The 15,954-nt window shown below is 37.6% G+C and overlaps 1 protein-coding gene across 5 annotated transcripts in view; it reads right to left on the reverse strand.

Moving 5' to 3' along the window:
- The window catches only part of frya (furry homolog a (Drosophila)), an 83,082-nt gene that overhangs the window by 48,830 nt on the left and 18,298 nt on the right, over positions 1–15,954 (reverse strand). For all 5 annotated transcript variants that reach the window (XM_065280853.2, XM_065280851.2, XM_065280854.2 and 2 more), the window contains exons 2-17: positions 14,150–14,340; positions 10,484–10,537; positions 8,326–8,465; positions 7,882–7,972; positions 6,497–6,576; positions 6,327–6,407; positions 5,629–5,797; positions 5,389–5,481; positions 5,162–5,260; positions 4,981–5,082; positions 4,779–4,882; positions 2,402–2,510; positions 2,077–2,163; positions 1,821–1,992; positions 1,361–1,493; positions 1,093–1,200 (exon numbers count right to left, since the gene is read on the reverse strand). In XM_065280853.2, the coding sequence (XP_065136925.1) occupies positions 1,093–1,200; positions 1,361–1,493; positions 1,821–1,992; positions 2,077–2,163; positions 2,402–2,510; positions 4,779–4,882; positions 4,981–5,082; positions 5,162–5,260; positions 5,389–5,481; positions 5,629–5,797; positions 6,327–6,407; positions 6,497–6,576; positions 7,882–7,972; positions 8,326–8,465; positions 10,484–10,537; positions 14,150–14,269 (1,742 nt within the window). In that variant the 5' untranslated portion in view covers positions 14,270–14,340. The remainder of the gene's footprint in view (positions 1–1,092; positions 1,201–1,360; positions 1,494–1,820; positions 1,993–2,076; positions 2,164–2,401; positions 2,511–4,778; positions 4,883–4,980; positions 5,083–5,161; positions 5,261–5,388; positions 5,482–5,628; positions 5,798–6,326; positions 6,408–6,496; positions 6,577–7,881; positions 7,973–8,325; positions 8,466–10,483; positions 10,538–14,149; positions 14,341–15,954) is intronic.

Raw genomic sequence — 15,954 nt, forward strand, 5'->3', positions numbered from 1 at the left:
GTAGCAAATGCCAAAAATACATTTTATGGGTCAAAATTATTGATTTTTCTTTTATGCCAAAAATCATTCCATGAAGATATTTAGTACATGTTTTGTTGTGATTTGTTTGCACCCTTATGGTGCATTCACACCAGCCGCGGTAGAGGCGGCAGAAACACGCTATTCACGCGTAGTTGGACGCTTGAACATTTTGAGTTTACTCGCTACATTCGCGCGTAAAGGCCACACATGAAATTCTAGTCATTCGAGACATTCACGTGGAAATTCGCGTCATGGGAGGGGCTTCTACGCCTCCGCTGAAACTCCGCTCGCTTCCTGTAATCACGTCACTACTGGAGCAAGATCCTAATTGGTTAACGCATCGCGGAAATCCGCCAAAGTTCAGATTTTTCAACACGAGCGTTTCCCCCAGCAACGCTTAATTCACGCGTTCCACGGCTTCCGCGCCGCAGGATGCCTATTCGCGTCTTTGCATTGACTTAACATGTAAATCATTCACGCTTGCTGCCTCTACCACATCTGGTGTGAACCCTGCATTAGATTCCAGATTTTCAAATAGTTGTATCTTGGCAAAATATTGGAAAGCTTATTTATTTAACACTTCAGGTGATGTATACATCTGAATTTTTAAGAATTTGATCCTTATGACTAGATTTGTGGCCCAGGGACAAGATGAAATTTTATGCAGAACTACAGGGGATTGTAGTATGATTGCGTGATTATACTGACCACAATATTTCAAAATCTTCTTTTTTTTAAATCATATGATACATACTAAGGTGCAAAGCACCAGGTCTTATAAATAAACTTCCATTACAGTCCATTACAACGCTCTAGCTCCAGCGGAGGAAGTTCACAGAGAGTGAGATCAACTTTAGGCTGACCTATAGGCTGACCTAATGGCTTAAACATGATGAATTAAGTCTGATTAGACAAACCCTGAATCAGATTGCACCGTGACATCCTATTCAAGCTGGATGCCGAAGAGATCACGTTACCAACGCTTTTAGGAAACCTGAGCATCAGGCAATTCGTCGAAACAAATGCTTCCTTCGGTACACACACCCATTCACGCACTAAATGTACACTCACCGAGCCAAAAGCTCAATGAGCTCCGACTTCGGCATGCTGTCAGGAAGGATGCGTGGAATAGCAGCAATGCATGTTCTGAGGAGGTCGATCTTGGGCTTTCTCTCGCCTCTGTCATATAGAAAGGGGTCACATGAAAAAGTAAGATATTTTAACACCACTGCCTTACAAAAAATATCAAGTACACAGTCTATCAAATCAAAGTCTGTCATTTTTTTCTCAGACCTGGCCTGTATAAAAGCTTAAAACTCTTTATTTAGAGTTCACATACGTGATCATATCCTCAGGTTCCTTGTTCATCATCTGTGCGTTACTTAGCATCATACAGCGGCCGACCTCTTTATCCAGATGTCTGAGGATGTTGTCTAAAGCTTTCCTCACTTGAGGATAATACAGAGACATTCCTAGGGGATTGGAAACATGGAGACTGTGAGGACAACATTACCAACAAAGGAGAAAATGTGTGGCTATAGTCAAATATGTTTGAATTACAGTGTCCTAATATTTATGTTTTAACTGAGTACACACATAAAAAATCTTAACTGTTTCCTCACCTCAATTCACAACATTGAGCTTGTAATAATGATTTATTATTTTAGCTGTCGGATATGATTTTACAATAGTACATGTAAAGATAAGTACGTAAAGTATGCTGCAATATTTTGCTTTAAACAGAGGTGGCGACATAGAGGGAAAAAATACAGATTGCTGCCTGTTTTGGATGAACTCACCTATGATTTTTGCCTCTTCTTCAGTAAGAGGCTTGTTTAAGTACGTCTTTTTAATACGTAGCGTGCTCCCAGATGGCAGCGTGGCTCCCGTGTTGGGCATGGGAGGCTCGCCGTCCTTCTGCTGTAGCTTATCAGCAATAACCAGGAATGCTCTGAGACCTATATTCATTCTCTATATCACAGACATAGAAGAAATTAATGAATAAGCCGCAATCAAAACGGAGACATCGCTATTAAACAAAAATGAATTCTTTACCTCTGGATTAAGACTAAAGGCTTTTGTAGGTTTCCCAACACATAACAGATCAAAAATGACTTCTTTCATTGCAAAGTCAAGTCTTTCCTGTACGAGAAAAAAGAAATGAGGAAATGCGATTAAAGTTAGGGACTTTGTGATACAATATGTAAATGTTTTAACACAAGGAACGCTGAAAATGTGAAGCGTTGCAAATTATGATCAGAATGTAGCTGTAACAGCAAAGTTATTTTGGTAACAACACTGAATTATTTAGTTTTTTTAAAGCAAACGACACTTAACAGATTGACACTGTGGTATTCTTTTGACTGTAATTTCAACATACCTGTGCAATAAACTGAATAATCTTAACAAATATATTAAGAGGCATGTCTTTAGGAACCACACTGCGAGATCCTTTGGGGAACAGAGTCGTGATGATAGAGTTGAGGCGTCTGTAGGGGCGAGATTGTTGTGTTACACATAACAGGTAAAAGGGACACTCCACTTTTTTTGAAAATATGCTCATTTCTAGCTCACCTTGAGTTAAACATTTGAGTTTTACGGTTTTGGAATCCATTCAGCCGATCTCCGGGTCTGGTGGTACCACTTTTAGCATAGCTTAGCATAATCCATTGAATCTGATTAGACCATTAGCATTACGCTCACAAAATAAACAAAGAGTTTAGATATTTTTCCTATTTTAAACTTAACACTTCTGTAGTTACATATAGCACAATGATATGACGCAGTGCCCGATAATAGTCCCCAGCTATTAAAAGTTACCAAGGAGACTATTTTCGGGCGCTGCGTAATATCATTGCGCCTGCTGCACCCGTGGTACGGCAGCAAGGTCCTTGATTTTTACGCCAGAAAGAGAGTATAGTTCCTAATCATATTGCAACTTTTAATTTTCTGTCAGTCTAAGTGCACGATGTAACTAGAAGAGTCAAGTTTTAAATAGGAAAAATATCAAAACTCTTTGGTTATTTTTTTGCGCGATGCTAATGGTCTAATCAGATTCAATGGATTATGCTAAGCTAAGCTAAAAGTGGTACCGCCAGACCCAGAGATCAGCTGAATGGATTCCAAAACGGTAAAACTCAATTGTTCAACTCTAGGGGAGCTGGAAAATAAGCCTATTTTTAAAAAAAGTGGCGTGTCCCTTCAAAAAGGAATGACAGACACACGAGGCTACACAAAAGAAGGGCAAAGCATACTGACACAGATAACTTTTTATAATTAGCATTTCATTATAGTGACAGACCTGAGCTTGTCCTATTTGTGAAATCAGACACATTTATTTTAGGATTGACCTCTTTGGGGTAATTGGTGCCTGGTATCTTTTGGTAAACGCTTGTATTTTTTGGTATGTGGTGTGAAATCCAAGGCATCTGATGATTATGACCTGATACGATGCAATCCTAATAAATCTCAAAAACTACAAGATGACCCAACAGTTTTCATACCTAATTTGAATTTTTTTAGATATTTATTATCATGCTATACTTCCTATAATAGATAACACTTTTAACACAAGATATAGGCATGTTCAAAATAGCATTACATACAGTAGTATGTACAGTATATTATGCAAAGTATGTCCATTTTAGTATGCAAGCAATAGCCAGATGACCTGCTATATTTGGCAGTCGTAGAAAAATGTAATAAAACTACGTTATTATTTTATTCATAAACTGTCAAAAAATAAAATTACAAAAGCTGTCACTGGAATGGTACCCTTTAAAAAGGTCTTGATATGTACCGTTTACTTTAGGTGCATTAATGTACCTACACTATTTTAAAATGGCACCGCTCCAGGGACAGCTTTGTACCTTTATTTCTTAGAGTCCACTGTATACTGTATTATCGCATTTTTTATCGCATTTTGTAATCAGCAGTATTTTGAGTATACTGCGCAGTGTGCAATTATTCTATTCTGAACACATCCCGCAATTCAAAACCCATTACCACAACTTCCCTTTTAGTTGTTTTTAATTATCTGTACACTATTTTCCCAACAATGGGCAGCAGCACATTGCTGTAATCTATCTTGATCAATATCTTGTGCATTAGCTACCAAAAGACATCAACTTGCGTACAGTTCTGGCCCTAAAAAACACAAACATGGGTGTACACTGTATGGCTCAGTATGCCAAGCTTTCATTTCCCAGTGGACCATCTTGATGTCTCAACGCCCACTACCCATGACCACCAGCCTCCCTTTAGTTTCTCCTTCCTCCACCCATTTCTGGTCAACACCATTGGTAATTACCAAGCCATCCTCCCCTCTGCCTTAGGCACGGCAGCTGTAATGGATCGCTTGTTTACTTGGCTTCCTGCTACCAAGGACGGAAGGGTGTGGTCAGACCCCGAATCATTGGAGTGACGGCACCGAGAGGGTGGGGTACAGACGCCTGTTTTTGTTTTGTTAACCTCCTTAAACTCACCAAGAAAGCTGGCATTCATGAGACGGCCAAATAAGCAGTTTGTCCCTGTTGGGACCAGCATGAGTTCCCAAGCTGGTTTGTGCTGGGCAATGTTGCTTAACCAATATGGTTTTCTGTTGATGCCAATTGACCAAAGATGCTTGGCTGGTGAGGCTAGTATTAATAAGCATTATTAAACCCCTGGCCCATGTTATAGGGATGTGCTTTTTCTATGGGACTTTAAACTCAAAGCAACAAATTACATGTATCTGCAAATTTGAAGGACATTCTTACCCCTGTGTCGCAGTGTTGCTTTCACATTTAATGCGAATCATGTAGACCCACAAAAGTCGATAAAGGGATTCCAGTGCTACCCGTGCCATTTTGGGGTCCTTGCTCTAAAAACAAAATACACAGTAGAACGTTTCCAACAGTCTCCTAGTGATATATTATGGATAAAAAAAATGAAAAATATTATATATTTTATCACGTGTACCTTTAAATTGGAGAGGCAGTTGTTAAGAAAGACATGCCATTTGTTGAGGAACGCCTGCTTTTGACTAACACACAGCAAACATGTCACCAGTGGGTAGAGAGCCTGAAAGACCACAAACAATGTTCAAATGTATGTTTTCAAACAGGAAAAAATGCCCAAACATCATGAGAGCAAGACCAACCAGAGAATGCTTCTTTCTTGTTGACAGGTCCAAGGTGGTATCATACAAGCTCTCCACAAAGTTCCTCAGACAAGGAACATTCACCTCATTTTTGACAGCCTACCAAAAAAGTACAAAGAACAGGCAAAACAATGAGATTCAAGTGTGTAACATTCATTTCTAACTCGAACAATTACTGGCCAAGTGTGCGGTATAAAATGTATTTAAAAAAATACGCTTTCTCTAACCGCTGCAACAGGAACAAGGATTTCCACGAAGAGACCAGCCAAAGCATGTTTGATGTCTTTGTCCTTCACTTCCAGGAAATACTGTGCACATTCCTGTGACAGAAAAGAGGATTGTGAAAAACATGGTTGGCTTTCACAAACGCATTACAAACTGTACTAGTGAGCCAAATTGACCTTATCAATATAGTCTTGTCTGCAAGGGCCTTTAAATTCAGTATAAACTGATAGAGAGTTTAGCACCTGCATGAACTGAATTGAGGCTTCAAACTCCTCGACAGGATACATCTTTACTCTGAAGAACTTCACACCCATGATGAGGCTGATGGTGCTCTGAACCACATACGGGCTCTGCTCCTTCTGTCGCAGTTCCTTAAGCTCGCATATAAACCTCTTCTTCACTGCAGGAAATCTACAACCAAACATGATTGACACATATATGCATAATTTTTACAGATTACTAACTGTGCATTCACATCAGACGCCTAAGAGGCGGCAAGCAGGAGTGATTTACATGTTAAGTCAATGCAAAGACGCGAATAGGCATCCTGCGTTAACCAATCAGGAGCTTGCTCTAGTAGTGACGTGATTACAGGAAGCGAACGAATAAAGCAAGTAAACTCAAAATGTTCAAGCGTCCAACTACCTGCGAATAGCGTGTTTTTGCCGCCTCTACCGCGTCTTGTGTGAACGCACAGTAAAGCTAGAAACAAATGTAGACAAAATTTCCCAAAATTTGTATGACAACTAGCAATTTTAGTAATAACTGATTTGCAAATAGTACTAGGTTTTAAAGTCAGTGTAAAGTCAGATATTAAATGCATTTTCAGTTTGTGACACCACAGAAATTTTTTATATTATTTATGGTTAAAAAATGTTGTCCCTGCTGTGACCTGAACATGCTTCACAAACAGCAGCTTTGTGTATTGATGGACACTTACTTTGCTTGAGCTAAAATTCCAATGACTTCAGCATAGAGATCAGCTACAATGTGCATGTTGGCGATGTTAGGACCGTGGTACCTGCTCATAATGAAAAAAAAAAACGGTGAACTTGTATGCATTTATGACAAAGTTATATTAATTCTGTGCGAAAGGAAAAAGCATCTCACCCTTCTTTGTATTTAAAGTGCTTAAAAGCCAAATGAATAACCTCATTGACCAAACCATCCATTACTGGGTGGAGCGGCATCTGATCACAAAAGACAAAAAAAGAGCACTGTTATATTGCACTGCTACTTCTATTCATATATCATTCACATGTATTATCTAAAAAGGCATATTTACAAGTTTATGAGCCAGATTTACTTAATGGGGTAAATTAGCTCAAGAGTGACAAAGCGCAGATACTGTAGGAGGGGTAATTTCTGCAGGTTATTTACTAAAAAGGCGCAAATTAAATAACACAGTCGCAAAAACTGATTTGCATAATGACCAACGCAATCTAAAAATTAGTTCAGGGTCACAAATAAGAAGAGCTGATGCTCCTTCAGGTGCGGGTGATCTACTAACGCCTGATGCGCTTGAGTTCAGCACCACGGACATCCCAGCTGAAAATTCAGGGTGAAATCCCAGCTAACGGAGCCATAGTACACTGAAAAGAGGACAAACAAATGAAGAAACGCCTGGTATTGTGTAAATTCATCTAGTGACTTTTTATTTCCTCCAGCAAATAAAAAAAACATGGCTTGGTAAACAATATTTATGAATAATATGTTCCTCTGGCATTCCAAATAAACTGATAAAAAAACTCTGCTTTGTACCACAAGCTCTCTGAACAATTGCAGCCATTTTGAGGGCAAAATTGTTTAAGACATGCTTTTTTCAGCATTAAATAATGGCACAAATACCAGTTATATCACACGCGCAAACATTAGTAAATCACGCTGTGTGATTCATTTAAATAATCTCCTCCCACAAATTTTGCATCTGAAAGGGAAACTTCTAGGACTGCATATGCAATAAGGTCAGTCGCGAAAATAACTAGACAACACCTCTTTAGCGATAATTATCCACTGCGTGTCTTTAGTTAATCCCAAATCCAAAAATGATGGTTTGCGCTGGAGCAAGCTATCTGCAAGTAAATCTGTCCATATACGTTTTGCTCTTCAAAAGTTGATATTTAGAAGGCATCTGAATAGACCATATTTTGATATATAGTAAAGTATTATTTCTTTGTTTGTTTATTCTTAACGCCACTCCAGCATCTATGGCTATATTCATGGCGAGACCTAGTTAATCCAAACACAAGTTAATCCACACACACATTGGGAGCAGTGCAATTTGTCATTCCCAATTCACCTAATCTGCATGTTTTTGGCCTGTGGGTGGAAACTGGTGTATCTGTAGAAAACCTACGCTGACACAGGGAAACATGCAAATTTAAAACAGAACGGCCACCTGGGCTCAAACCGCTGATAGTATATATTTAAAAATGGAGATCAATATGGGGTAAGTAACCGATTGCATTTTAATTGGTTTGTCAGTTTTAGGTTACCTGTTTAAGAACCTCTATGAGTACAAGAGCGAAGATGAAATCTATGGCCAGGTCTCTCCTCTCCAATAGATAATCTTTCTGTTGTTCATCGCTGAAAGAGTGAGAGAGAGAGAGAAAAAAACTGATTACATAATCCAATTTGGTTCCCATCTTCCTACACATTCACAGACTTAAATGTCACTTCTGAATGATGAAATTACTGAAAGTCCAGGTAGTTTACAGTACATTTATAGTACATTTCTCTTTAAAAAAAAAAAATTACATTAATTGAAAACCCTGACTTTAAATTTAGGCGTTATCTGCTAAAAGCTTATTTCATTATCATCCATGTGCACTACAGTAGCATACAGAAGAGAGATATAAACTAAAACCAAATTCACAAAACTTGAATTAACGCAAAGGAATACTTTATTAAGCTTAGATTAGAATGTTGGCAGGACTTACATTTTGGACTTTGTACCGGAGCGTGGCCTGTACTCATGGGATTCATCTTCAACACCATTTTGTCTTTTGTACCAGTCAAATAAGGTGCGTAAGATAGATGGTAAACAATACTCAGCTAAAGAACTCATGGTGTTTATTAACTGAAAGAGAAAGAATATTGTGTATTAATCCCTGTTACAAACTAAAATACATTTAATGCATGGTCTGCCTCATGTTTTTTACGGTGTATATTCTGTACAAATAAAAATAAATTAACCTTAGAACTGAAAATATGAGTCGTCTAAAAATGTAAGAGTATCGAACTTGTTATTAATGTTATATAAAAGTGGACTGGGAGTGGACATGGTCTTATTGTGGACATGAAACTTTGTGTTGTATGGAATACATATTTTTCTGCATAACACAAAAGGCAAAATTATGAAGAAATGTCACATTTATAGTAAATACTTTTAAGCTTCAATAGGACAAAAATAAAAGGTAATCCACACAACCTTACAGTAGCTTTACGGAGGAGAAATCTTATTAGTAAATAATAAAATTTAAAGCTTAAAGGAAAACACCACTGTTTTTCTATATTTTACTATGTTCTTACCTCAACGTAGACAAATTTATACATACCTATATTTTTTCAATGTGTGCACTTTTAATCTTTGTACAGCTTCGTGAATGCGTTAGCATTTAGCCTAGCCCCATTCATTCCTATGGCTCCAAACAAAAGTTTTATTTTGTGCCACCATACTTACTCGTGTAACGACTCATGTAACAGTCTTTAAATAGAGAAAACATGGAAGTGTTTGGTAGCTTCAAAATTCATCCCTGTTTGGATCCTAAAGAATGAATGGGGCTAGGCTAAATGCTAACACATTCACGACACGCTGTACAAAGATTAAGTGTACGCATTGAAAAAAGATAGGTATGTATTTATTAGTCTAAGTTGAGGTAAGAACATAGTAAAATATTGAAAAACTGTGGTGTTTTCCTTTAAGAGACAAGCTTACTTAATTTTTATTGGAGTTGCATGAACATTTTTTAAAATATTGATATTTTGTGTAACCATAACCAACGTGATATAGGCGTGGAACAACAGAACATTTATTAAATAATGACCGCATTTTATGTAAAAAATAATGTTCACAATAAATAAGTGAGCCAAGTGTGAATGTAGTGGTATATAAATTTGGTAAAGCGTGTGTAATTTGTATCCTCTGAATTTCCAGAATGCAATGAAAGCAACAAGGAGGGGAGGGAGTAATAAGTACAGGAAGGAAATGCGGCCCCTGGTGAGGAGTCGACACAGAGGAAAGGGAGGGGTAAAGGGCGACGGTCTGGGGCCGAGGGTGAACACAGCAAGCCCTTCATTCCCTAAAGAACCCTGGGAGAAGAATCCTCTCTCAGTGAGGCTGCTGAAAGCCCAGAGGTTCATGGATACAAAAACAGCCCTGTGAGCTCTGAATGAGTCTGCTATTCACCTGCCTCCAACACACACATACATACATGCATGCAAAAACACAAACTAACAAACTCAGGGCAGGGAACACACACTCCACCCAAGCAAGCAATAAAAAGACCTTTCATTCAGTTAGTGCGTAAGTGTTACAGAAATTAAATTCTGTTTTCTAGACATTCATAAAAACACCACAGGAAGCAGATCTTTGGAAATATTTCAAATAATATTAATATTTGCATTACATGTAATGATTTTGCAAAACACGCCATGAAACTTGAAAATTATAATTTTTACAGTATGTAATAAATGTGTGATGAATAAACGCATGCAGAACAAAATGCCTAAATGTAAAATATATATAGGCCTTCCTTACATACAGTATTGTGGAAGTAAAATATAAAGCTATATAATTTAACAGAATTAAAAATGGCTGCCTCACTTACTAATAGCCATATATGCCAAAAAAGCCATCAAGCTTTTACAGAGTTCACTATCGATGCTTTTAAGGCCAGACAAATCTATGAATCTGTTTTAATAATTTGAAAAGTCAGATTAATTTCTGGCACAGCCGGGCAGCTAAAAAGGCTTTCTCCTGTCTTTCCGCTGTGACATCTGTACACAGATTGGACTTGATGATGTATGTTTGTGTGTTTGTGTGTGTGTGTGTGTGTGTGTGTGTGTTGAGGGGTTAGCAAAGCAAACAGTACTTACTTGGTCAAACTGTGGATCTTCATTCCTCTGGAGGGACTTTATCAGAGGTTTTTCCTGTAAAAGCAATGACCGTTTTTCAGAAATTTGCCAGTGAAATGATACTTTCACTACTTAGTTGACAAGATATTTAGTCAATAAAGTCTAATCTTTACTACCTACTCATTAATTTTAACCTTATGAAAAGTACAACATATCTATGAATTAACATATTGAACCATTTTAAACCATTTATTAACATTTACCAATTTGAACCAGTGCATGTGACGCAATTTTCGTCAACAGAAGAGCGCATACATGTCTGCGTACATGTACAAGTCAAATAAACCATACTTTACAAGGCTGTATGTTCGACCGTGCGCATAAGTTCGCGTACATGTAAAAAAAACAGACTTTACACCGGGCTTAAGTGGACATATCATGAAAATCTGCCATTTCCAAGTGCTATAATTGGGTCCCCAGTGCTTCTATCAACCCATTTTGCTCACACCTACAATGTGGCAATTTTAACTTGCTATAATAAATTATCTATATGGTATTTGGAGCTTAAACTTCACATACATACATACTCTGGGAAACACCAAAAATGTATGGTAACACTTTAGTATGGGGAACACTTATTGATTATTAATTATGACTTTTGCCTTAGTAAACTCCCAAATTTACTGCTAATTAATAGCTAATAAGGTAGTTGTTGTAGACGTTAGGTTTAGGTATTGGATTGGGTTAAGGGATGTAAAATTTGGTCATGCAGAACAAGGCATTAATATGTCCTTTATAAGCACTAATAAACCGCTAATATGTAAGCTAATAAGACACTAGTTAAAGCAACACTATGTAGTTTTTTTACCTTTAAATAATGTCTCAAAAATTATTTCAGTGATAGAACAACTTTTAACTGGACAAATTGTACTGTTGCTGCAACCTGAGCAGCATCCTAGCTGCTACAAGCACACTCTGAAAGTGGCGGTGGAGGGTAGGAAACACAGCCCCGCCCCTTCCCCTGCCTGCAGAAGAGTGTCTGATACCAGACACTGTTGCGCTTTTCAACCACATGGGGGAGCTGTAAGTCATTTTTACATGGAAACTACATAGTGTTGCTTTAAAAGTGAGAATTGGTCCCTATACTACATATTTAAAAAGTCTGATGAAATGTCCCCTTTAAAGGTGCAGTAGAATGTAAAACTGTATTTTCCTAGGCATAGATGAATAATAAGTGATCTGTACATGATGATGACATATTGTGACCCTCAGACACAATTGTTTCCTCCTTCTTATGTAAACATTGTGCATGCAAAAGACCGCTGGAAAACAAGCCAATCTCAACATAACACAGACTGTGACGTTACAGTCGTGATGTATGCCCACAACACTAAATTCCACATTAAATTAAGTACAATGTTGTTACAATGCTACAAACTATGTTGTGACTTGCTGAGTTAGTGCTATATGCTAGTTAATGCTATGTGCTAGCGTTTATGCTGAAGTTCTACTGTTAACGTTATGGTTACGTTTTGCAGGTCCATACTGAAAAAAACAACAACTTACCACTCAGAAACGTCCAATAACAATCTCTAAACAATTGATTATTCCTCAAATTCTTTACTTTTCATCTGATACAGGCTCAAACATAAGGTCTGTCTGCACACATACAGAGCTACTGAAAAAAACTGCTCTGTGAAACCGCCAATCAGAGCAGAGTTCAAAATTATTATTCATAACTCTTTTTTAAATAAGGTAATAAAAGACCATTTCATTCTAAAGGCAAATCCTAGGGTTGTAAACGCACATGTAAACGTCTATGGATGATGTTTGCACACAATAAAGCCACATACCTTCTTTGTAAAAAGCAGAGAACAATTTAACATATTATTTCAATGCATCCTTTGGCACCTTTAATCCCTTTGCATTATATCAAGCAACATTTAAAAAATGTACAATAGCTGTCCTGATCACCATGTTGACCACCGTATAAACCCGGTTCTTTGAGTCATTTATAGCTTGGTCTTGTCAAGTTGTTAGTCTCAGTTTTTTGTTGTTTGACTCCTGTCTGTATCTCTCTTTGATACCTATGGTTTTGGATGTTTATTTAAATTGCTTGCTTTGTATTTTGACCCTTTGCCTGTCTTTTATTATTCTGGATTCACTCTTAAGTAAAGCTGTATTTGGATCCTCACCTTTTGTCTCTTTAAGCGTTGTTTGTCGACAATAGCACACTTTTAAAAATGTAACAAAAATAAGTGTATTTGGTTTGAAATGATAAACCAAATACAGAACACAGTTTTTTAGATAAGTTTCTCCAGATCACATTTGCTTTGCTATTCATTTTAGCACTATATATGCAAACAGTCACCTGGGGTATTTTAAAGCTGATGATTTCAGCAACTATCACAGATTAAACATGCAGATAACAGAACACAAACTGGGTGAGAACTGAACTGACCTACATTCTGAGTCGAGTCTCTGCTAAGACAGAATGAATGCAAAAATGATTTATCTGCTCCTTTGACATCTTTACTTCACATATGATGACTGAACTTCCATAAGAACAATTTGTACATCAGTTACAAGTGTGCAAACAGCAATAATGTTTTTTCACAGGCAACATTACCATTGGGGTCACCGTATTTTACATCTCCAGCCACAGAACAAGCAGACCGTCTTCTCTGGCTATGCTCAAATATAATACTCTCTGACAATATTAAATTATATTTCATCACCCCTTCAGTCTAAGGTTAATAAATATTTCTGTTACCAGAGTTATTTCAGAGAGAAATAGATGAGGGGTCGAACAAGAACAGTGCAATACCCCGATGTGCTGTAAAACATTTATACACGGTTACTGCAGCCAACACCTCTTTATGCTCCTATAAAAGCTTTATACCAACTTGTGAAATGAAAATACATATGCATATATAAAGAAATGAAATAGTTCATGACCAGGTTTATATAATGCATATTATGCACCACACAGAAAATCACTGAATATCAAGTGTCTATGTTTGTCCAATGATATACTTATCTTTATTTAAATATCTAGTTTTACAAACAACAAAGTACACAATTGTGACAGGGTATGCGTAAGTTGATCTTGTTTTTTTGTCCTGGTATAAACTAGACAAAAGATGAGCTCATCCCAGTTGTGGACAGTTTTGTTAGAAACACCATCTTTGCCCTGAGGTTATTAACATCAGAAATACTGGGCACGAATCTGGCTGTTTAACACACAAATATAGGTCAATTTGTCTATGGTATGGAAAATGTTACAAGACCAGGAAGAACAAACAAGGACAGAGCTTTATACTGTAAGTCGAGCGATCTCACTGAAATGAATCATGAAATCTGAAAAGAATACGAGAATTGAATATCAACAAAATCTGCATTTTCTGTGCATGGAAGATAATTTAATTTCTATTGATGAGTGCCGAGACAGAGTCCCTTTCAGGGAAAAGATAGAAAAAATACAAAAAAAGTAGCCTGCTCAGATGATAGTTTAATAGATTTATATGTTTTAGGATTGCAAAAACGCTTATCAAAGAACTTGAGATCTGTTTATCAAGACCACCAGACCAAGACCAGACATACATTACACATTTTACCATCTGACCTGTGCAAGTACAAAAATGTCATCATGGGTGATCCCAGTATCTGTAATAAAGTGTTACTCACCAGAGGTTCGGCCATGACAATGCGGATTTTGCGCTCAGAGATGGTGGTGAAGTTGGCGAAGAGGCTCTTGAGCACATACTCGCCCGGCCGGCTCTCTGGGTCCACGCTGATGGGCATCATGGCTGGCGGCCCTTTCTCACCCTGTGAGCAGCACACCGGGGGGACAGGAGGCTTGCTGTAGCCTGGTGAAGCTTTGGATAAAAAGCATAAAACAAAAAGGTTAATAAAGTGATTCATAGAAGACTAAAATTTTGTTAAATTAAATTGTAAAATTAAAGGATTAAAATGTAAAAGATTATTATTGAGTCTCTTGGACATAAATGAGGACCGATTATGAGACGTTATTAGAAGGTGTAAAGAGCTGCTTCACCTGTGGCCTGGTAAGTAAATAAATGCTTTGCTTTAAACAAATTCATCTGTTTTTAAATGCTACCCCACGGGTTTATTGTATATGATGACTCTGTACCTGTGTATATGGTGAGATGAGAAACATTTTTAAGTAATGCTTTAAAAAAAAAACATGGCGCTGTCCGAGTGCTGAAACGGCTCTCCGCACGTATGTTCTTTATCTCTTGTTTGTTACAAAAAAAGTATTTTTAGAGTACAAACCTTTTTCTTGCATATTTGCAAATTACTTTATGAGATTACATTGATTATGTAGGATATCAATACATTTACAGCAATTAAAAGCCTGCTATTTTTACTTCTCTCATTGGTTTTATTGCACGTTACGCCCAAAACACACCCATTACTCATTAGGAGAATATGAACAACCCTTTTGGGTCATGTGCTTGGCGCATAAACCATTTTTCCCGTCGTTAAATTAGCAAAAGTGGAATCGAACACACCGTTTAGACACTGTGCCATGCGCTTTAGACAATGTGCTTAGATGCTTAGAGCGTTAAAATAGGGTCCTAAAAATTGCTGGGTTAATTTTAACCAAGCGTTGGGTCAAAAAGGACCCAGTGGATTGTAATTTAACTTATGCTTGGTTGTTTCAACTAGAGGTATTCTCTGCTCCAAAAAAATGTACCAGACCCAAAATGACACAAATCACTTTTTTTCATGCATTTAGGCATTTAAAAAATTTTTTAATGCAATTTTATTGAACCCGACTGGACCCAAATGTAAACGGCACAGACATGTGTGCAGCTCCGCACGCACCAGTCAGACAGAAAGAAACCCGGGTACCCTCGGAACCAATTTGGCCCGCTGATCCATTTGTGAAAACGACACCAATGTAACCGCTAAAATGTGCATTTAAAAGTGGTTGACAGGTCTGACTCAACGAAAACTAACCTACCGCTAGCCACACAATGCGCTCATGGCAAACAGAGGAGGGGTCGGAAAAGGACTCGATGCACAGAAGTGAGGCCTTGCTAATATATTATACATGACCCATGTCCATGGCACACGTGAAACTTTTAGACCCGAACCCTTTTGGGTCTCGTGTCGGACCTTGGGATTTCAGATCTAAGTGAACCCAAAGACCTTTAGCTACATCACAAAATGTTAAAAACATTTTCTGGTTTAATTTAACCCTAACAGCTTGTCCCTTTTTGACCCAACATTGGGTTTAAAATAACCCAGCATTTTTAAAAATGTAGTGGCAAGTGTCTACAAACTACATCATATATTTTTACACCCTATTACACTTACTCACTTTTTCCATTAAGGCACAATAAAAATGTCTACTTAATAAAATAGTGTTCTCATTGATAACTCAAACCAAAAAAAAACTCTGTCAATTACAGTATCACAGACAATAGCTGTTTCCTAATACAGATAGTTACACCCACTTCAGA

This window comes from Paramisgurnus dabryanus, chromosome 8 (genome assembly GCF_030506205.2).
Source record: "Paramisgurnus dabryanus chromosome 8, PD_genome_1.1, whole genome shotgun sequence".
NCBI lineage: Eukaryota > Metazoa > Chordata > Actinopteri > Cypriniformes > Cobitidae > Paramisgurnus > Paramisgurnus dabryanus.